Here is a 23,441-nt window from a genome sequence, read left to right as displayed (position 1 = left end):
TAGTGAAACGAGCACTCTTACACTGCTCTTGGGAGTGTAAATGAGAAACCTTTTTGGACAGCAAGGTAGCAGTATTTATCAAGAATCTCAGATTTTTTTTTTTTTCCACCTTGAAGAACTTTTGAAAGTTCACATCCGTTGTTTCCACTTTTAAGAGTGTAACCTAAGAAAATAAGTCTATGAAGATATTTATACAAGGATGTTCACGACATTGATTATATTTTCTCAAACAATGAAAATAACCCAAATATTCAGCAGGGAATTATAAAGAACAAATTGTTCCATCTACTTAGTGGAATGCTATGTAGTCAATTTTTTAAAAGATTATATTTTCAATTGATACATAACAACACACTGCGATCTTAACATTGTAAACAATGCATTCAAATGTAAGTAGTGGCACTATCTGGCAACAGGATTTTGAATGATTTCATTTGTTTCTTTATTCTTACCTAGGTTTTCTTAAATTTCTGTAATGTGTACATATTTTTAGAATTAGAAAATAAATTTTAAGGAAAATAACCCTCAGCTGTAATAGGCTTGTAATTTATAATTTATCTACATAAGGGAAAGAGTGTGTGGTCACTTACCTGCCTGTGTCCCAAACTGGGTTTCTGGTGGATGAAATGTGCATCTCAGGGACATCAGTATGTACACTAACTTATTTGTTATTTCACCAGACACGTGACTTCTGACACACAATATAGTCACAGTAGAGTTTCACAAAACACATCACTAAAGTATACTAAAATAAGGTTATTTACTTAGAAATGATACACTGTATGTAATCTATATATAGAACAAAGCAATCAATGGTAAACTTAATAAGGCACCTTTTAAACCAGATGCTGTACAAAATACATTTAGTGAATTACATATCAAAGATGAATCTATATTTTTGGTGTTTTACAATTGCATAATAAAACTGCCTGTTTTTAACCCTTTTCAGTGTTTCTGTACAACTTTCCTAATTAAGCTATAATAACACTTTCATTTTATACAATATATACCACACTTTAGTTTTTTAAATGGGCAAGGACTAGTCACTAAACGGGCTTAAATAATTCCATTGAAAGCACAGGACAGAGCACAAGCTAAAATTACAGTATATTTAAGCCTTTGCAAAAGCAGTGTTCACACGCTTTCCTTGCGGACGATCATTACACGTAACTTCATGTGACGCTGCCCTAGATTTAACTTGACTTTTACGAATATGTCAGCTCTCTCTGCAGTTTTCGCTGTGACTCTCATAACAGCGCTAAGGCAAGAAGATGAACTGCTGCACCACTATTTTAACATCTGACCCAAGCAAACAATAAATGTTACCACTTTTAAACAGTACAAGAGCGGCAACAATGTTTAAAAATTAATTCATATTTCTGTCAAAATTATCTTAGATATTTAGAAACATTTCAAGACAACATGAAACACAGGTAATTTAATTTATAAAATCTTGCCTGGAATAAATTATTCAAATTTGATCTTGGGCCAACTTAGAGATGCATGATTCTTTAAACAATGAATTGCAATTTTTGTTCTAAACAAAAGCAAAGCATCTGGGGGAAAACAGATATCAAATATTTTTTTATACAGTGAATAAATAAAAAATCTGGCACATTCTAGGAAAACATCATTTCCAAAAACCTTAAGTCACTTTCTAAGGTCAACAACACTCCTGAAATTGGAAAGGCAATTTAAAATGGTGATTGCAGTATCTTTTGTGAAAACAATTCCAGAGAAACCAGATTCAAATTTTATGCTTCAGAAACTTGTCCAATAAGAAACATAGGGAAAGCTTCGAATAGACACACTGAAGTCAATGCTAGTATGCCTTTGATTCTAGAGATATTTACCAGCAGAAAGAGAACTCAAAAGGAGACTTTTCTTTGAGGGAAGATGAAGTTTTCAGGTTGCTTTGGTTTTTTGATTGTTTTTATGCTTCACTTAAAGGGATGACAGACAGAAGCCACAAACTTTTAAGATGCTAAGTTGTAAGCAGGACAAGTAACGGCTTCAAGGGTTTTACCAATTACCTAAGGTGCTATGAGACCCTTCCTCTTTTACTCTTTAAGTTTCTGACTTCATATTTAAGAATAAGAGTAAAAGAAGGAGAGGAAAAAAATAGGTTTCATGCAGCTTTTTTGTAGACTTTAGAATTTCAAATATGACGTCATTTGCTCTTTAAAGACCATTAATATTAAAAAACATCTTTTGTTAGAAAATATGTTTATTGAACAAGTTTCTACAGTTAGTCCTTGATATCATTTTTAATAGATCAATTTAATTAAAAAATTATAATGGTCATCTATTACCTGGAATTTTTGCTTCCACATAGTATTTTAATATTTTAACATTTCTAAGAATAGTTCACCTTTCTTTACATTTTCCTTTATTAGGATGACAAATTATTTTCAAGATTTATAGTTATCAAATAAAAAATAAATCAAGGTTAACTTTAACTAGATCAGAGCTCATAATTATTCTTAAATTACATGGCAAGTTAGATTAAAACACCTATATTTCTCAGTATAGTGATGGGGAAAACATTCTCAAAGAGCAAGTTATTGGGTACTATCAATATATCAATTTACTTATCTTGATGAACACTCAAAACTTTAGTTATGTCAGATGCAAACTACTAAACTTGGTCAAAACTGTTAGAGCAAATTTCAAATTTGTGAATATAGAGTTTCATCCTTAAATGTCAATCACATTTTTGGTAATGGACAGATACAGGCTCTGATTCCTCCACTTTGAAGTTTTTTTTTCACTATGTTGTTATAATAACCACATTTATTTTATGCTGTACGCAAGAAAATTCTCACTTTATGCATCCATGAGTTGTTTGTTCAGAGTAAGACAGTAATATTTAAAAGGCATTACAGAAATATAATAAGTAGGTCAGAATTATTCCTTGGGAAAACAAGGCATCCATCAAATATGTATTATATTTAAATATGTTATTGGATAACAGCTGTATGGTATAGATGTAGGTATGACTAGATATGGAACTTTTTGCCTGACTCTTCACTGTCTTCACAAACTTATGAAACAGAAATCATAAAACTAAAAATTTTAAATGATTTAAGTGTCTAAAATAGTTGATGATAAATGTGTATTAACTTTGAGATAGAAATTTCTAATTTGAGGATCCCTTCATAAACAGAACTGAGATGATGGCATCTTAATGAAAGTGTATACCTGAAGTTAAACAAAGTCCTAGATTTGATACACTGTTTTGAATTAATTGTGAAGATTTTACATATAGTTTCTACTTTATATATTTTTCTGATGATCTTTTAATTTTTTTCCCTTAAGGATGGGATATGAGGTACGCATGAGCTGGTTTCTATAGTGTGAATATATGTACATGTATAAAGTACGGTTGTAAAGAAGCAGGTATTTTGCAAGTAAAGCATATTACACACAAAATATAAATAACTTCCCTTTTAAAAGTTACTGAGAATAAAGAATACAGAACATGGTTATAGGCACTTACATTGCTATCAAATTCATTAATTAGTATTTACTTCAATAAGAAGTGTTTTCTTTAGAAGGTTCATGGCATTGGAAGTTCCAACTTTGGACAGGATGCTTTTCATGACAATAATAACAATTAACAAAAAAAAGTTTGTGGTGGGAGGAAAACAGTCCAAATTTACATACACTTTTTACTCCTTTTGGCCTTTATATTAACTTTAATGTTAAAAAATAAAGTTGGTGGAGAAGCTAGCTCACTTGCAAGGTAAATGGCTTTTATGCGATTGGCAAATCTCGGTCAGATAATGCATTTTTAAAGCACAAAACCAACAGCCACCAGTATCTTCCTGTGCATTCACAAATAATTTTCTTCTAATTCAAATGGCAGCAGAGGAACTCTGGTATGCACGTATGCACACACACACCCCATCATCAAGGCATGGCACACTATCGTAAACCAAGCAGCACTGTGTCCCGAACAGGTCGCAATCCATAGGCTGTTTACAAAGGCAGAATACAAATAGATTAACGTGTTTTCAGGTAGAAGGCAAACGTGTCCATTTCTCCATCTCTGCTGAATTCATTTATCTTCTCAAGGCTTTCACAGAAAGCACCATTTTATGAACAGGTAATTCAGTACCCAGAGTTTGACTGGAGACTTATTAATCAGGATTGAAGTCTTGATGCAGTTCATAAAAATCCAATAAAAAAAAGGCATCAAAAGCCAAATTTAAAATAAAGTTGTCCATATATAAAGAATGAAGTGTTTAGAAGTTCCCAGCTTGTATTCTACAGAGTACTGAAAGGTTTAGTATTAGCAGCCTGTGAAGGTGTAGTGAGGAGAGTCTGAGAACCAAGTTAACACCCTCATTCTATTCTAATTCCACCCATTCCTTGGGTGAAAACAGTTCTTGCAGTCTAGAATCTCTCCTCATGATTTTTTATCTGTCAAATCTTTACATCTTGGGATTCAACCATCTTGGCAAGTGTCTTCTTGATTCTCAGAGCTGTAAGTCTGGAGGCTGGATTGTGAGCCCAGCATTCTGACATCAGCTTCAAAACTGCTCGTAGACACTGAAAAGTAAAGAGAATGTCATGAGTGGCCATGTGTCTTTGGCAGCACTTAGCAATCAGTTCCTGAGAGGACTGAACCCCACTTACTTCATCACTGTTCCATCGATTAGACACAATTGGCCGCAAACGTTTAACACACACCACCTCACGCATATCCTCGTATGATGGATCATTGGGTACCATGTTGTAATACGGCAGCTGGTACTCTTCGACTATTCCTGCAGTGAGTGAGAAAACACAGTGGACACAAAAATGGTGGCTGGAAAAATACATCAATCCGCTCAGCGCTTGTTACTCAGCTACGGGACTAAAATTGATTCCCCCATAAAGAAGAAGAGACTACTGAGTAGATGATTCACGTTTCATACTAAATGTATGTTCTACTTTTCTTTTTAAATATCTGATTATTTTCTATATCCCCACCATAGTTGTCCATATTGAACATGCCAACATCCCTTAAAATAAGCAAAGTGAACCATTCAACCGAAATTTTTAGTCTTATTTTTTATGTACACAGTTGCTTCTACTAATAAATGAGTAGAGTCTTTTTTCTGCAGTAGAAAGACAATGTATATGTAGAAATGAGTTAACAAAGCAGACCCGAAATTGCTATCTGTATAAAAGGCCTGCTTGAAAGATTGACACTTAGCTGGTATCTGGGAACTTGCCTGGTAAACAACTCTCTCTACTCATATAAATGAAAAGGGTGGCTGGCCTTTGTAACTAGAGTATTTGTGCAAACAATATAATTTGTGCTGACGACCTGCTTTCTTTCTAGAAGTTTGGAATTTTTATACATGCCAGGCAGAGGATGCCCATGTGACCAGCCTCCAAAAAAATCTCTGGGTACTAAATCTCTAATGAACTTCCCTAGATGACAATATTTCACATTTTTACAATTCACTGCTAGGGGAATTAAGCACATCCTGAGTGACTCCACTGGGAAAGGACTTTCAGAAACTTGTGCCTGATTTCCTCTGAACTTTCGCCCCATAGGCCTTTTCTTTTCCCTTTGCTGATTTTGACGTGTATCCTTTCAGTGTAACAAATCTTTGCTATGAAGACAACTATACATTGAATCCTGGGAGTCCTAACGCAATTACAGAACCAGTGAGTGATCTTGGAGATCCCTGACACAGATGACATCTAACTTATACAGCTGAAGCTGTTATTTTTTGAATGATGAGTATACAGACATAACCAGAAACATGCTACCGAAACTCCTACCTCCTGTGATACAACGACGAGCCATTTCCCAAATGATCAAGCCAAAGCTATAGATGTCAGCCATTATGTAGGGCTGGAAATGGTTTTTATTCAGGCTTTCATCTAGCACTTCTGGAGCCATGTAGCGTTTGGTACCCACCCTAGTATTCAAAGGTACATCGACTTCATTTGTGTCACTGAAACAGAAGACAGAAAATGCCCAGGCTGAGAGAAAAGAAAATCGTTTCTTCTCTATTTTCACTGCATTGTGTAACAGTCAGAATTTGTCTCTCTCTCTCTCTCTGTGTATGTGTGTGTGTTTTGTATACACAACTAAATAAAATCTAATAAGTCTACATTTCCTTATCAGTATCCTTGGGGCTAGGTGTATTTTGAAATTTAACATCTTTCAGATTTTAAACATGTATTATACCCTTTAAATATATGCTATATATTATATAACATCTCCAGCAGGGTCTGCAGCAGTACTGAATCAAAATCATTACTAAGTCCACAGAAAAAAACTAAGTATGAATATTCACAGTTAACTGAATAAATAAAGACAGTAAATACCTCAAATCACTTCAGGTCAAGTTTTGTTACCAAATAAGTTCTGTGTCTCTCTAAGAAAGAGAACAGTACTGAATATAAAATGTGGTAGAAAATTATGTCCTGCTGCTGCTGCTGCTACGTCACTTCAGTCGTGTCCAACTCTGTTCGACCCCACAGACGGCAGCCCACCAGGCTCCCCTGGTCCCTGGGATTCTCCAGGCAAGAGCACTGGAGTGGGTTGCCATTTCCTTCTCCAATGCATGAAAGTGAAAAGTGAGAGTGAAGTTGCTCAGTTGTGTTCAACTCCTAGCGACCCCATGGACTGCAGCCCACCAGGCTCCTCCGTCCATGGGATTCTCCAGGCAAGAGTGCTGGAGTGGGGTGCCATTGCCTTCTCAGAATCATGTCCTAGGATCAGTAAATGTGAAAACTGAGAGGTGTCATTTGCTTTTCTTTCTCATGTGATCCTTTGTGATTTAGGATTACATTTTTTTCTTTATGGGTCCAACCAACTTAGTTCTATTGTGAGTCTCGTTTACATACTCATACTGCAATATTTATCTTTTTTTTTTTTTAATTTTGGGAGTATATTTTAGAGTTTGAAGACATGAATGACTTTTTTTTAGGTTCCCAGATCTGTTAAAATTCTGGAAACTATTCTGAAATGGAGGTCAATATAATGTACTTTATATTGTCTTAAATAGCATCTGATGAATACTTGAGCCAATGAAAACTCAATAGGATAGAAAACTGTAATAATGACAGAAGATTATTATTATTTTTTTTTATAGGGATTGCATTGAATCTATAAATTGCTTTGGGTAGTATACTCATTTTCACTATATTGATTCTTCCAATCCATGAACATGGTATATTTCTCCATCTATTAGTGTCCTCTTTGATTTCTTTCACCAGTGTTTTATAGTTTTCTATATATAGGTCTTTAGTTTCTTTTGATGTTTGCTTTATTATATACTTTAATTTTATGGCCTGAAATGAATTTTGAAATGTGAAGTGGCTGCTGTACTCTAGAGTTATAACATTAAAACAATTTCAATGTTTTCCTAAAAATGTGATATTCTCATTGTTTAAAAATATTGACAATATCAAGTAGTGATGAAGCAATGGCATACATAAATCTTGTTTATGAGAGTATAAACTGATGCACACTTTCTAAAGGGACAACCTATTAATATGGTTTAATATACACATACTCTCTGTCTAGCCCCTTCTCCAGAAATCCACTATGAGGAAATACTTGTACAAGAACTCTGGAATATTATATATGGATAAAATACAATATTCATTGAAGCACTTTTTAAATAACAGAACCTGGAGGCAACTTTAATGTCCACCAGTTGGGTCACAGATGGGATAAATTATAGTAATCTATAAAATGGAAAAGTTTCCATACTGCTGTTAAAAAGAGTAAAGATCTATATAAACTGAAGTAGATGTCTAAGACAATAAAAATTAGGAAACCAAGAATAAGTAGAGTAGGATGTAATTTTTGTAAAAAACAAAAACCACAATGAGAACAAAACACTAAGACGAACCTCCCCCCAAATCCTAATTTATAATCACAGGAGCACAGATGCATGTTTGCAGGGCCTCCCTGGTGGCTCAGATGGTAAAGAATTTGCCTGCAATGCAGGAGACCCAGGTTCAATCCCTGGGTCGGGAAGATCCCCTGGAGAATGGAATGGCAACCCACTCCAGTATTCTTGTCTGGAGAATTCCATGGATAGAGGAGCCTGGTGGGCCACAGTCCACGGGGTCGCAAACAGCTGGATACGACTGAGTGACGAGCACTGTCACTGCACTTTTTTTCACGCGTTTGGAGCCCCACTGTCCTGAATACAAACAGGGAAAGAGACGGAAATACCAGACCACCTGACCTGCCTCTTGAGAAATCTGTATGCAGGTCAGGAAGCAACAGTTAGAACTGGACATGGAACAACAGACTGGTTCCAAATAGGAAAAGGAGTACATCAAGGCTGTATATTGTCACCCTGTTTATTTAACTTATATGCAGAGTACATCATGAGAAACACTGGGCTGGAAGAAGCACAAGCTGGAATCAAGATTGCTGGGAGAAATATCAATAACCTCAGATATGCAGATGACACCACCCTTATGGCAGAAAGTGAAGAGGAACTAAAAAGCCTCTTGATGAAAGTGAAAGAGGAGAGTGAAAAAGTTGGCTTAAAGCTCAACATTCAGAAAACGAAGATCATGGCATCTGGTCCCATCACTTCATGGGAAACAGATGGGGAAATAGTGGAAATAGTGTCAGACTTTATTTTTCTGGGCTCCAAAATCACTGGAGACGGTGACTGCAGCCATGAAATTAAAAGACGCTTACTCCCTGGAAGGAAAGTTATGATCAACCTAGATAGCATATTCAAAAGCAGAGACATTACTTTGCCAACAAAAGTCCGTCTAGTCAAGGCTATGGATTTTCCAGTGGTCATGTATGGATGTGAGAGATGGACTGTGAAGAAAGCTGAGCGCCAAAGAATTGATGCTTTTGAACTGTGGTGTTGGAGAACACTCTTGAGAGTCCCTTAGACTGCAAGGAGATCCAACCAGTCCATTCTAAAGGAGATCAGCCCTGAGTGTTCTTTGGAAGGAATGATGCTAAAGCTGAAACTCCAGTACTTTGGCCACCTCATGCGAAGAGTTGACTCATTGGAAAAGACTCTGATGCTAGGAGGGACTGGGGCAGGAGGAGAAGGGGACAAGAGAGGATGAGATGGCTGGATGGCATCACCGACTTGATGGACTTAAGTTTGAGTGAACTCTGGGAGTTAGTGATGGACAGGGAGGCCTGGCATGCTGCTATTCATGGGGTCAGAAAGAGTTGGACACGACTGAGTGACTGAACTGAACTGAACTGAACTATCTTTAGAAGATTAAAATAATTCCAAACACCAGGCAAAGAACCACTCACCTGTTGAACTTAACAGCAAGGCCCAGGTCAGCAATACAGCAACTTCCATTTTTCTTGATGAGTATGTTTTTGCTCTTTAGGTCTCGATGAGCAATTGCAGGCTTTCCTTGAGTGCCATAAATTTCTGTGTGGAGATGGCACAGACCACAGGCAGCCGAATAAGCCAACTTAAGCAGGGCTCTGGTGTCTAGTGTAGCACATTTCAGGAAATCATAGAGAGATCCGTTTTCATGGTAATCAGTAATCAAATAGAGCTGAGTCCAGGAACCTGTACCTTTAATGTCTGCTGCTATAAAACCTGTTTAATTAATGAGTTTAAAAGGTTAGTTATCAGAGGTGGCTAGGAAGAATAAAAGATGTTCATTCAGGATACTGAGAATAACTTGGGTATCATCTATAGGTAATATAAATTTAACTTAGCTGACAACATCTCTTGAATGTATTACTCAAATTTTCATCTGTCATTTACATGTAAGTCTATACTTTTGTAATTAAATAATCTTAATCATAGAAATGATAATATGACTAAGAAAAAGATCACATATGTAATAACCTGAGGGAATGTTGTTAATCTACATGATTCCCTAAGCACCAAGAACTATGAAGAAGGAATGTAGAAAAGGCTCTTCATTTCAAACTGAAAAGCGGACACATTAAAAGTTCCGTTCAGTCACTCAGTTGTGTCAGACTCTTTGCGACCCCATGGACCGCAGCACTCCAGGCCTCCCTGTCCATTGCCAACTCCTGGAGCTTGCTCAAACTCATGTCCATCGAGTCAGTGATGCCATCCAACCATCTCATCCTCTGTCCCCTTCTCCTTCTGCCTTTAATCTTTTCCAGCATCAGGGTCTTTTCCAATGAGTCAGTTCTCCACATCAGGTGGCCGAAGTGCTGGTTAGGTTAACTATGCTCTATGCTGGTAGGTCTCTCCCCTCACCCCATTTATACAGGAGCAAAATAACCTAGGTATGATCTGATCAGTACGGTGCATAAACTCATCTACCTTCCCGGGCTTTCTTTTCAGCTACAATTTCCTGCCCTTTACTTTAAAGAGTTAAAAATTAAGTTAACTATATTCAACTAAGAGTTTGATCCTAACTAAGCTAACGCCCACTTGCCCATCAATGGCTCATCACATCTGCCTTTTCAGCCTGGTTCACTGACAAGCAAGTTCACGATACTGGCTTTCTTTCCTTCTCCTCTTGTCTGTCCTCTCTTCAAAAGAAGGTCAGAGAGTGCTGAGTTGAGTAATAGCCCTCCCCCTGCAACCAATTCATGTCCACCAGGTCTCTATAAATGTGACCTTATTTGGAGACAGGTCTTTGTAGATATAATCAAGTCCCGGTGATTACAGTAGGTACCTACTCAATGACTAGTATTCTCACAAGAAGAGGGAAGTCTGGACACAGACACAACGGGCGAAAGGTCATGTGCCAACAGAGAGTGTGAAATGCTGAGGACAGTTAGCTGGTGATCACCAGAGTCTGGAAGAGGCAGGAAGAGTCCTCCCCTAAAGCCTTCAGAGAGCCTGGACTTGCCAACACCTTGCTTTTAAACGTCTGGCCTCCAGAACTCTGGAGAGGATTAAGCTTCTATTGTTTTAAGCCACACAGTTTGTGGTCATCTGCAATAAGCAGTTCCTGGAAACTAACACGGTTAGTGTAGGAAACTATTAGCAACATGCTATGCACTCTCTAAAGGAAAGGGCAAGGAAATAGTCACTGAAAAGAAAGCCAGGGAAGGCAGATGAGTTTCTGTGCCATACCGATCAAATCATACCAGGTTATTTTGGTATTGTGTAAATGGGGGTGAGGGGAGAGCCCTACTAGCACAGACCGTAAATGAGGCTGCATCTCACAGAGGTGGGGGGTGATTCCATTCACAGGAGGCAAAGGTGCACATAGTTAAAGTGACCTAGAAAACTGTTTCAATTACCTTTTAGAGACTCTTTTTGGGTTACTATATGAGTATGTCCAATAAACTACATTATTTCCAATTTACAACTCACTGCTGCTTCTCTTCCGCCGGGTAATAAATTTGGACACACCTAGTTTAACTGAGCTTCACACTGTGTTTGTTTTTTTTTTTTAAACAAACTAAAGGTCTCTGACAACTCCGACCACAAGTCTTATAGAAGCTGCTTTTCAAACAGCATTTGCTCACTTCATGTGTCACGTTTTGGTAATTCTCAAAAAACTTCAAACTTTTCCATTATTATTATACTTATTATGGTGACCTATGATGAGTGATGTTTGATGTTACTATTGTAGTTTTGGCATTTTTTAGCAGTAAAGTATTTTTACACTAAGGTATGTACATTGTTTATTAGACATAATGCAACTACACATTTAGACTACAGTACGGTATAAACAACTTTTAAATGCACTTGGAAACCAAAATATTTGTGTCATTTGCTTTATTGCTGTATCTGATTTATTGCAGTGGTTTGGAACCCAAGCCCAAAACACCTTTGAGGTATGTATAGAGACTGGCTGGCTGCATTCAGGCCTGGGTTGTATTTAAAGCAGATATTCCACCAGGTTTCCTTACCCAAATGCACACAGCTGAGCTCACATGTTTTCAAGCCCTTGAGCTAGGCTTCCACCGGCACCCCATTAACCTTCTAGAACATGGGACTAAAATAAAATGTGTACTCACCAAGTATATTTTCATGGCGCATTAGCACAGTTTGATAGATTTCTGTTTCTCGAAACCAGCTAGCCTCTTCAGTGGTAAAGAACACTTTGACTGCCACCTTCTCCCCACGCCATTTACCCATCCACACTTCTCCGTATCGGCCTTTACCAACCTGCCGAACCATCTGAATCTGTTTGGCAATAGTTCGCTGAACCTTCATAGGAAAAAGTAAAATGAGAAGTATTAAGATTGAGAAAGTGGTTTAATAGGCTAACCCATCAAAAAGAATGGTATACACAACCAACCAACTCCAATATTAATGTTTATACAGTTGGCCTCTGTATCCGTTCTGCATCCTTGGATATGGAAGGCTAGCTGTAAGAGACCTGAGCATCTGTACATTTTCGTATCTTCAGGGGATCCTGGAACCAATCCCTCAAGTAAATCCCAAGGGAAGACTGTACTGTATTCAGAAGGAGAGGCAACAATGTACAATATATTCTAAAATCACAAAGTAACAGTCTGTCAGTGTGACAGACAGTTTGCAAAAATGGTCAATATAATTCCCCTTCTAGTACATACAGTCTTGGGTAGTCTCCGTGCCCAGACTCTGGGCTTGGCTACATGAATTGCTTTGGGCAAAAGAAAAACAGCTAAAGTATTAACAGAACAAGGGAAAAGTCTTTGTGCACTGGGATTTACCCTTTCTTGCCATTTTAGGGCACTCTGTAACCAAAACGAGCAAAACCATACCAACCATTGGCCATGTACATAAACTTTACCATTTGGGTCTAGCTGAACAAATTCAGAAAAAGAACTGCCAAGAAGACCCACAGAATCATGAAAAATAATCAGCGTTAGTTGTTTCAAGTCACTGGCGTGTGGGGTGGTTTATCATGTCACAAAATCCAAAATGACAGTTAGAAACGTTCAGCTCAGTCTGTATGTAGGACCCCACACGGCCTGGCCCTTGCCTAACTCTTCCGCCTGACCTTTCACTCTGACCCCCCACACGCATCCCTCTTATTTACCTTGTTTCAATTTTTAGAATTCAGTCAAGCTCATTCCTCTCTCAGTCTTTTTGTATGTATAGTTTCCTTAGGAGTATTACTTCTCTCTCAAAACCTTCACAGCACATATAGATTTCTCAGTTGCTGCACTTACCACAATTGTAACTATTGGTGTATACATTTGTTTGAATTCCATCCCCCACGACTCACAGAACACAGATATTTATACAGGACAACATCTTTAGTACACCACTGTTTTCATCAGTATTTGTTGGATGAAAGAAGCACATAAACTGCGACCTTTCATTTTCAGAAACATTATCAGCCAATCTAAACCAATACAGTGACTCTGACACCACGGTCCAGGCGGGAAACACAGTTAAATGGGCTCGATTTATGAGTGTCTAAACTGACTCACTTTATGTATCACTTGTTACACGATCCTTTTGTGATTTCTTTTTAGAAAGTCAGAATTACTGAGGTCTAATTTATATATAATAAAACTCACTCTTTTTGAAAACGTGTTTTGACATATGTACACAGTCATGTAACCACAACCAAACATCACAATTAAGATGTAGAGAATCGAAGTCAATTCCCTCTCCACTACCTTCAGTCTCTGGCCTCACTGATCTCTCTTCTGTCCCTACAGCTTTGAGTATGACATAAATGGAAACACGCAGTGAGCAGCCTGTGTCCAGCTCCTTTCGTTCAGCATAAAATACCCTGAAACGCACTTCGCTGCTGTTGCGCGTATCAGCAGTTTGCTCCTTTTTACTGCCAAGCGGTACTCCACTCTAAGAATGTACTGCAATTTATTCATTTAGCAACTGATGGATTTTTGGGTTGTTTACAATTTTTTTTTTTTTAATTGAAAACATTTACTTGTTTGTTTATTAGGCCACATGGCATGTGGAATGTTCCCTGACCAGGGATTGAATCTGTACCTCTCCCCAACTCCTGCCTTCCTGGCGGTGGAAGCACGGAGTCTCAACCACTGGACCCCGCCAGGAAAGTCCCCAGGCTGTCTACAACTTATAAATAAAGCTGCTGTGAACTTTCATAGTCTTTTTATGGGACATGTCTGCATATCTTTTCTTTTTTAAAATTCATTTATTTGGCTGCGTCGTGTCTTAGCTGTGGCATGCAGGCTCCTGACTGCTGTGCACAGGTTCCGTAGTTGCAGCCTGCGGGCTTTGCTGCCCCTCAGCATATGGGATCTCAGATAACCAACCAGGGATTGAACCCATGTCCCCTGCACTGCAAGGCAGATTCTCAACTACCGGAGCACCAGGGAAGCCCCTGCGTACCTTTCCTGCAAACACTTGGCAGGGGGGCTGCTTCACTGTGTTAAAGCCAACCATCCACCTGTTTCCCAAAGTAGCTGTATTTTACATATCAATCAGTGTTGCATGGGATTTCCAGGTGATCTATCTTCTTTTCCACACTTAATGCTCTCTCAGTTTTCATCAAACTAGTGGATGTGCAGTAGTATCTCACTGTGTTTAATCTGCATCTCCCTGATGACGCTGAGCATCTCTTCATGTGCCGTTCATATCTATCATCCTTATATTTTCTTTGGGCAAGCGACTGTTCAAATCTTTTGTCCATTTAAAAGACTGGGTTTTTTGACTCATTACTGAGTTGTAAAAATTCTTCATATATTCTGCAACACAAATTCTTTAGCAAAACTCTTCTGCCAGTTTGTGACTTTATTTTTTCGTCTTCTTAATAGTATCTTCTGAATAGGAAAAGTTTTAAATTTTAAGAAAGACCAATTTATCATTTTTTAAAATGACTTTTCCTTTTGTGTCCTAAGAAATCTTCACTCAAAGTTACAATAATTTCCTAAAATATTTTCTTTTAAAGGTTTTGTACTTTTATATTTAATCCATTTCAAGGTGATTCTGTATTGTATATGGAGTGAGGTACGGGTCAAGATTCACCTTTTGGCAAATGGATACCCAATTTTTCCCGCACCATTTGCTGAATAGACTCTCTTCCTCCTGAATTACCGTGGTATCCAAATCAACCGATCACATACTTGTATGTTCATCTTCAGACTCTGTTCTGTTCCCGACACACACATTTATCCTGACGCCAGGATTAAACAGTGTTGACCACTACAGTTTCACAATGAGCCCAGAAATCAGGTAGTGAATCCTCTTTACTCTTTTTCAAAACTTTTTGGCTCTTCTAGGTCCTCTGCATTTCCAAACAGTCATTAGAATAAACTCATCAATTTCTATAAGTTTGCTCTGATTATGATTTGGACTGAATTGAAATTATAAATCAATTTTAGGCTAATTGAAATCTTAATATTGAGTCTTCTGATACAAAAATAGGCTACATCTACATCTCCTTATGAATGGTTTTGTTAATTTCTTTTGGCAATGTTTTCTGATTATAAGTGTACAGGTCATACATAAATGCTGTCATGCTTATTCCAAAATATTTCACATTTTTAATGCTATTTTAAATGATACTGCCTTTAAAATTTTAATCCCTGTTTGTCGACAGCGTATATAAATTCAATGATTTTTGTACAAAGACCTTATTATGCAATCTTGATAAACTCACTTATTGGTTGCTGTCGTTTTACATTATCATTCTTGACATTTTCTATGTAGACAATCATGCTGTTCACATATGAAGACAGTTTTACTTTTACCTTTCCAATTTAATGACAGAATTACCTGATTCAATGAATTTTAAAATTAGACATCAATGATTTAAACACATCCAACTAAACAAAGCATTTAAAATCTTAGTATCTAGTGTTTATTATAAGTATCCCCTTCACCCTTAAATCCAAATATTTCTATACATATAACTCTCTGAGAATTACCTACATCTCCCTTTAACATTATTTTTATGAACTGTATTTCCGTAATATAGTTTTGTACTGAAGTATAAGAAGTATAGTTCTTATTAAGATGATCTGCGGGAGTAACTTCTCTTTGATTTTAGAATCTGAAATAGTTATATTTCTCCCAATCGATCAATTTAACCTTACAAATGCAAAGAATTTTATACCTGATTCCTCAAGATGGTTGTTAAAAATGTGTGAGCTAATGCTGACACTTATACAGCACTTCATGACCACACTTTGTGTCTTAACCTTGCTTGCGGCTCTTCCTTACCTGCCTATCCTTTCTTATTTCATATTTCTTATTTCAACTAATTTAATCTTCTAACCATCTCTCTTGTGACTCAGCTGGTAAAGAATTTGCCTGCAACGTGGGAGAGCTGGGTTCGATCCCTGGGTTGGGAAGACCCCCTGGAGAGGGGAAAGGCTACCCAGCCCAGTATTCTGGCCTGGAGAATTCCATGGGGTCACAAAGAGTCGGACACAACTGAGCGGCTTTCACACCAGCGTACGGCAATACATTCTGTGTCAGTGGGCCATTGGCGCCTACACGGCAGCCCAGCTTACCAGTAAGGGCAATCCAGACCCACTGCCAGAGCTCTGTGACTGGTCAATGAGGTCTCTTAATGACTCTCCAGCTGGAATAAATGCTTCATCTTGCTCCAGATCACGATTGTAACGGCGTCTGCTTGAGATGCTCTTGCAATAGTGTCTTTTATTTTAAAAGAGCAGAAAATAACTACATTAAAATTCTAAAACAATAAAAGTCTAAGGTAAGAAAAGTCTCGAGGCTGTTGACACTATCAGCATTCCTTCATCACGTGGGTTCATAACCAAATGAGTCTTATCACAGATAATATATTCTCTGTTAAAATAATGTCCAGAGAGAGAGTTTCTGAAATAGAGAGCTATATACTACCTTAAAATGGAAAGACGTCCATGGTACGTTGGCAAGTGAAAAAAACTGCTTAAAAAACAGCATGTACAGTTTCACCCTCACTATAAACAGTTTAAAATTATATGTATCTATACTTGTCTGAAAGGATTAGAAAGGATATCTAGCAAGTTAAATAATAGCTATTGTTGGGGATGTAAGAATATCCCTTCTCTGCTTTACATATGTTTTTTCATTTGAATTTATAAATGTAGTTTTCCATCATAATGAACAATAAATATACTACCATTTTTAAAAAGGGAAAAGGAGTTTACGGAAAAGAAGTCAAACAAGTTCATTCTGATATTTTTAAAGGTTTTTGAAAAAAACTTCAAATTATGAGATGTTTCAAACATTTAAACAGAGATTAATTTAATTAGCACCCATGTGTGAACCATTTAAATTTAATAAATATTAAGCTATAATTTTATGATATATTTAAAATAACATTAAAATATCTGAAATTTCCCTGATAATTTCATTTTCTTCTTTTAATCCTAAGAGACAAACACTGTCTTGAAGGTGGCTATAGCCTTCCTATCTATGTATTTATACCTTTACCATAAAAAGTATATACTCACACACAAAATTTTTCCTCTGGATACTAATTTCTATAAATGCATATGTTGTATTAATATTTTACATCTTGTATAAAAAAACTTATGTATTACATATTTATCCATGTGGATACATACAGCTCATTTTTATTGATGTTCAGTGTGTCAGGCACTGTTCTGTGACTTACTTCAACTTTATTAAACTCCTAAGAGGTAAGTTGTAGTGTTTCCTTTTTACAAAAGAGGAAAGCATAGGCCTAGGGCCCACCATTTGTCCCAAGTCAGACAGGTGGCTAATTATTCTCCAATACTGAGGCAAGACCCTTCTGAGTGCTATAACCAGAGCCCCGTGAATTATGAGGTTTTCAGGTTACATGGCTGGTGAGAAGAGACGCTGCTCATAGCCTTGTGTGAGCACTGAATATCGGTCCTTCGACCTTTTCAAGTGGTCTTTCTCAGCTTTGGGGGGTTTGCTCACTTGAAATCACTGACCAAGATCAGCTGAATATTCTGTGGGACCATTCTGAAGACGTCTATAGAGTTCTTTCTCTATGAAAACTCTCTCCTTTCCAGCACTCTGTACCTGTGAACCATAGCTGCTGCTCTCTCCCCAGACTCTCGGCTATACCTCCTTGACTCAGAGTGCCTGCTGGGCTCTGCGTGAGCTCTTCCTGTGTCCCGCAATCAGACATTCTTTTCAGGGAGTGAGCTGGGCAATAACAGGACTCGCCGCGTTTGTTTCCTGTCTCTCGGGGGTCAGTGTCCTTAGTAAGTGAATGGCTTACTGACTACAGGTTTCACTGTAAGCTAATCTGCTTGGGCCACTTCACTGGGCTTACTGGAGGCAGAATATTTAGGTCTTTTGTTCTTGGGCCAGATGGATGTTCCCTAAGAATAATCTTCTTATACACTATCTAGAGGGAACAAGCTTGGCTAGCACGGTTCTGGATGGCTGAGGAGCCCACAGATTATTACGTAAATATTCACTTTACCTCCTTATTTTTACTATACCATTTACCTCACCCTCAGTAATGGGACACCACAGATGAGAACATTTTTGCTCTTTCCCTGAGACAACACTTCTAGCCTTTTGTTCATGATCAAAGTCACATGATCATTCAGAATAAGAACAAGGATCTCAACATCACTGGTATCTGGCAACCAAAATGGCCCACAACATTTCTCACCTCCTGGCACACCTGTCCTTGTTTAATTCCCTTCCATAAAGCACCAGGGCTGACCTGGGTGACCAACAGAATACGGACGGCAGAAGAGATGGTGCGACTTCTGAGTCTAGATCACATACAGCATGCATCTTTCACCTTGGTCTCTGGACCGTTCACTCTGCACGGGAAGCCAGGCTTCCTGCTGTGAGTAAGCTCATGCAGGCAGTGCTGTAGAGAGGTTCATATCGGAGGAACTAAGATCTCCTGCCAACCTGTGAGCCTTGCAAGTGAGCTACCCTGGAAGAGGATCTACCAGTTCCAGTCAAGCCTCCAGGTGAGTGCAGCATCTGCTGACATCTGGCTGAATGTCATGAAAGATCCTGAGCCACCCAGTCAGGTCACTCCTGAAGTCCTGACCCACAGAAACCGTGAGAGGTAATAATAACCGCTGTTTCAAGTCACTAAGTTTGGGAGTGATTTCTTAATATAGGATTGCACAACCAATACAGCATCTGACCTTCTGAAAATAGACTTTCAGGCAGCCACCCTCAACCTAACTTCCAGAGGTTAGTACTGCCAATTCTTGAACTTCTTGGGGAATTTTGTAGTACAGATTGGTTGCTGTTTGTCTTTCTCAATTTCTAGCCTGGGATTCAGATTTTTTAGGTCTATACTCATCCATAAGCTTCACAGATTCCACAGCTTTTTGCTGTCATCTTGTCTCCCTGTCCTAGCTGAACAAAAAATTTTAATCTCTGCCCGTGTAACAGATAAAAAATAATACCTCAGTATGATTTTAACTTACATTTTTCATATTATGAGTATTCTTGAGTCATCTTTTTCTTTTAAGAGCCATATGTATTTCTATTTAAACAAACCATTATGTTCATTTTTTGGGGGCCTAATTACTGAATTGATTTTTTTTCTTTTTGATTTATAGAAGCTCTTTATATTTGAGAAATTAGCTCTTTGTAATATAAGCAGGGGATATTTTTCATGTTATACTGTCGTCTCTCCATTTATAGTGGTTTCTACCATAGAGTAAAGTTTTATCTTTATGTAGTTGACATCATCAATCTTTTCCTTTTTAATTTTAAGGTTTTTTTTTTTTTGGCTTGTAAGATTTGTGTCAGATTCAGATTATTTTTAAAAACTATTCCAAGGTTTGTTCTAGTATTTTAGTCATTTTACTTTATATATGTAAATATATATATACACATGAATTTTATATCCACATGGCTAAATCTGGTTCAAACTTATTTCAGTGTACAGAACTGACTCAACTTCAGTTTTCTCCATATAGCTATCTACTCCCAAATCCATTTACTGAATAAGCCAACTTTTCCTCGGTAATCTGAAATGTCACCTTTATCACATACTAACTAACTTTATATACTTGGGTCTACCTATAGGTCTAGTAACCAGTCCCACTGATCTCTCGGTTTATTCACATATCAGTCAGATAATGTTTTATTATGAAGTTTATGCCCTCCTCTTATCACTTTTCTCTTCTGGCAACTGTCTTCTGAAATCATGACTAAATGCAAATAGCTCTGAACCACCAAATAACTCAAGAACGGTAATATATAAAGTTGATTTCCTGGGGTAGGTTTTAAACATTCAGATATAAGAAAGTTCAGTATTCTATAAATAAGGAAATCTAAGTATTCATGAACATAACAAGAAGTACAATGTTGTGTCCAATTAACTGACTGATAGTAAGGTCCTCTGTTCACTTAAGAAAACTATAATACCGTTAATTAAAGGAAATATAACCAGAGACTACAAATTAACGGTTTCTGAAATACATTCAGTGTCAATGGTTTCTGCCTACTGGCTTTAAGAACAACTGTTTATATCTACTACTCAACAAAATACTTCGCATCAAAATAATTATCTTACTTGTAACAAAAGCAGCTGGAGAAAATGATCATAGCAATTATGCAGACAGCCATAGAAATGAGCAAAGCCAGCCATCGAATGCTGCCATCGAAAAACGGACCTGACAATGGAAATAAACAATAAAAAGGATGTATTATCTCTCTATTACATCTTAAAAGGAAAAAATAACTTGTAGTGCTGAACTCTAGAAAGCCTGCTTATTGTTAAAACCACAGAAAATAGTTCACTGAGATTTACGATGAGTGCACTTCTCTCTGCTAACCTACCTATAACAACAGGGGGCAGTGTAGGTTGTAAATACTGGTTACATAAGTTGGTCCGACAACATTCTATTGTCCGGCGTAGCTGGGCTTTTGGTGAATCCTAAAGGAAGAAAATTAGAAATAATTTGATAAATGAAACTGATAAATAACTTTTAAAATATTCATAAAATATAATTTCTAATTCAGTGAGTGAAAAGGACCTGCCAAGTTTATGTGTGAAAAATGATATGGAAAAAATTTGAATCTGTGGTGAAATAGTATTGTTAAGACTCTAAATTTTTTTTTTTCTGAAGAAGAATGTATTATGTGGTGTCTGAGAACATTAGACTATAACTTAATTACAAATAAACAAAAGTTTATATATATTTTTAACCCAAAGTTTGGCATTTCTTAAGATATTACTATTTGTTTTTAATAAAACGGCAAAGTCATGAGATCTTTTCTTATAAAAGATGGGGTAATACATTTCATTACAATGACAAATTAGTAGGGTAAATATGAACTCGTGGTAGTACTGAGACTTAGATGGATGAGACTAAAGATCTGACTAAAACTTGGAGTGTGTCCTAGGCCAAATAAATTGCATATTATAAAAGGTAGTCAAATAGGCAGAAGATAGATGATTCTGCATATAACAACTATGTTGAAACTAATGAACTTAATACAGAAGAAAATAAGTGTTTGTGGTGAGGGTAAGGGCAAAATATAGAAACAGTACTTCTGATAGTTAGAGACCACTAACCAGATATGTGTCCCTAATAGATGAGAAAATGAGCCGAGGGAAAGACTGCAGTCATGGGAACAGATGTCAACAATTATATGTGAAGTTTTATTTAACCAAAAATATAGTATTTGAGAAGTTCTTAATTTGAATGCTGACATTTCAGCACTGCCTGAAAGAAGTGACATTCTAGACCAAAACAGCAACAGAAAGGAGCTGTCTGTCATTATGAAAGTAACAAGAAGATAAGCAGAAATCAACCGTGTTAGTCTTAAATATCAGAGGGCCAGAAAGGGGGACCTCGGCATAATTGGGTATTCCTTTTAAAAAGGCGAATATGAGATTCCGTAAGGGAATCTATATGGGATTCTATGAGGGACTTGAGAGCCCCCGTAAGATAAGACGGGTCAAGAGTATTTGGAAACCTCCAAAAGCACACGTTTTACACTTGAACTGAATTTTAAACTTTCTAACAAACTGTTACTTTTATATTATCATAAAAATAGAAAAGGAAGACGCGTCAGAAGTTACACAAGTGACTCTAGGAGAAAAAAAAAATCCCAGATCTAGAGAAAACTTACATGAAGGATGGAATGAAGTATAATCAAAGATGGATAAAAAGAAGTGTAAAGCATCCAAGAATAGTCCCAGTATGCTAAAGTTCAAAATGAGCTTAGCCTTGCAGGACCGAAAATGTAAGGAAAAATCAGCAAAGGGTTTTTAGCAGCGCCAGAAGAAGGACTACCAGGCGACAGGCGCAATGCGACGGAGGACAAAGAGAAGAGGCGTTTCCTGAACACTGGCTCCTCAGTCTCCCCCTCAGGGATGACTGCAGGTAGGAAGAACGCAGACCGAACCCCGGTAAGCACGTCTGGGATCCCAGAGGTACGCAGAGACCCTGCAATGCTTCTGTGTTCTGTCTGAATTCCTATCTTCTAAGCTCCAATGCTTTGGCCACTCGATGCAAAGAATCAACTCATTGGAAAAGACCCTGATGCTGGGAAAAATTAAAGGCAGGAAGAGAAGAGGGTGGTGGAGGATTAGATGGTTAGATAGCATCAACTACTCAATGGACATGAATTGGAACAAACTCTGGGAGACAGTGGAGGATAGAGGAGCCTGGCATGCTACAGTCCGTGAGGTTGCAGAGAGTTGGACATAACTTAGTGACTGAAGAACACAACACAAAGCTAGATGAATTATCACAGGAAGATGAGAGCACTGGGAAGAGGGGTGAGACAGGTACAATTCAAAGATTTTAGAAAAGAGGAGTGTTGTAAACTAGATAGCTAAATGTTGTATTACTTTTAAAAGGGAAAGAAAGTGTTTGCCAACAACAGATTGGAGGCAGCATAGTATTACGAAAACAAGGATTCTGCAATCAAACAGCTTAAATGCTAGCTTTGCCACTTATTATATTTGTGACCCTGAGCAATGATCTTACTTCTCTCTGGGCTTTAGCTTCCTCTCCTGTAAGATGGAGGATAAAAAATACCTACCTTATAGGATAATTTGGAGAAAATGAGATAAACTGTACCAAGCACTTAACGTATTAAAGTAAACAGTAAAATGTTCAAGAAATTAATTCTTCTTCCTCTAGTGAACGTGACATGGATCCCAGTCAAGATTCTAGAATAAGTCAAAAATGCCTGCAGTCTCTGGGAGGACTCACTGTGGCTTCGCTGAGAATAAGCAACATGAGACTCATGTCTTCTTTACACAGGTTAACTATATATCTGGGAAGGCGAAAGTTAAGTGTGTCTAGATTGCGATGTCGGTCGACACAACCTTTCTGGTTCCTGCACTCCCCACTGCCACGCCCGACCTAAGCCCATTTGTATCTCTGATTTTATGTGGGCAATAAAAATTCCTGTGGGGTAAGAAACTTACTTGGCATTCATGAAATAGAGGAGATTCTAACTTATTTAGTGAACGTGAATGGGGGTGGTGGGTTAGGAGGAATGCCACAGGAGAAAGTAACTGAAACCCAAACTAAGGAATGGCAATGCTTCTTCTGAGGAATAACTCACCCTACAGGAAGAGACAATACGCTGTATCTACCCACAGAGGCTGGATGGTATGAGGGAAAACCGAGGCCTGGGATGGCAATGCTTCTT

The 23,441-nt window shown here is 37.7% G+C and overlaps 1 protein-coding gene across 1 annotated transcript in view; it reads right to left on the bottom strand.

Annotated features, from left to right (window-relative positions):
* Positions 1 to 644: 644 nt before the first annotated feature.
* Positions 645 to 23,441, bottom strand: part of BMPR1A (bone morphogenetic protein receptor type 1A) — a 141,846-nt gene continuing 119,049 nt past the window's right edge. The window contains exons 6-13 of the mRNA XM_027530928.1: positions 20,607 to 20,703; positions 20,341 to 20,440; positions 16,349 to 16,493; positions 11,924 to 12,116; positions 9,266 to 9,563; positions 5,782 to 5,957; positions 4,642 to 4,772; positions 645 to 4,554 (exon numbers count right to left, since the gene is read on the bottom strand). Coding sequence (XP_027386729.1) covers positions 4,429 to 4,554; positions 4,642 to 4,772; positions 5,782 to 5,957; positions 9,266 to 9,563; positions 11,924 to 12,116; positions 16,349 to 16,493; positions 20,341 to 20,440; positions 20,607 to 20,703 — 1,266 coding nt within the window. The 3' untranslated portion in view covers positions 645 to 4,428. The remainder of the gene's footprint in view (positions 4,555 to 4,641; positions 4,773 to 5,781; positions 5,958 to 9,265; positions 9,564 to 11,923; positions 12,117 to 16,348; positions 16,494 to 20,340; positions 20,441 to 20,606; positions 20,704 to 23,441) is intronic.

The sequence above is a fragment of the Bos indicus x Bos taurus genome, chromosome 28 (assembly GCF_003369695.1).
Source record: "Bos indicus x Bos taurus breed Angus x Brahman F1 hybrid chromosome 28, Bos_hybrid_MaternalHap_v2.0, whole genome shotgun sequence".
Classification (NCBI taxonomy): Eukaryota; Metazoa; Chordata; class Mammalia; order Artiodactyla; family Bovidae; genus Bos; species Bos indicus x Bos taurus.
Note: the sequence above shows the minus strand (reverse complement) of the source record. Positions and strands in the feature narration are given on the sequence as shown.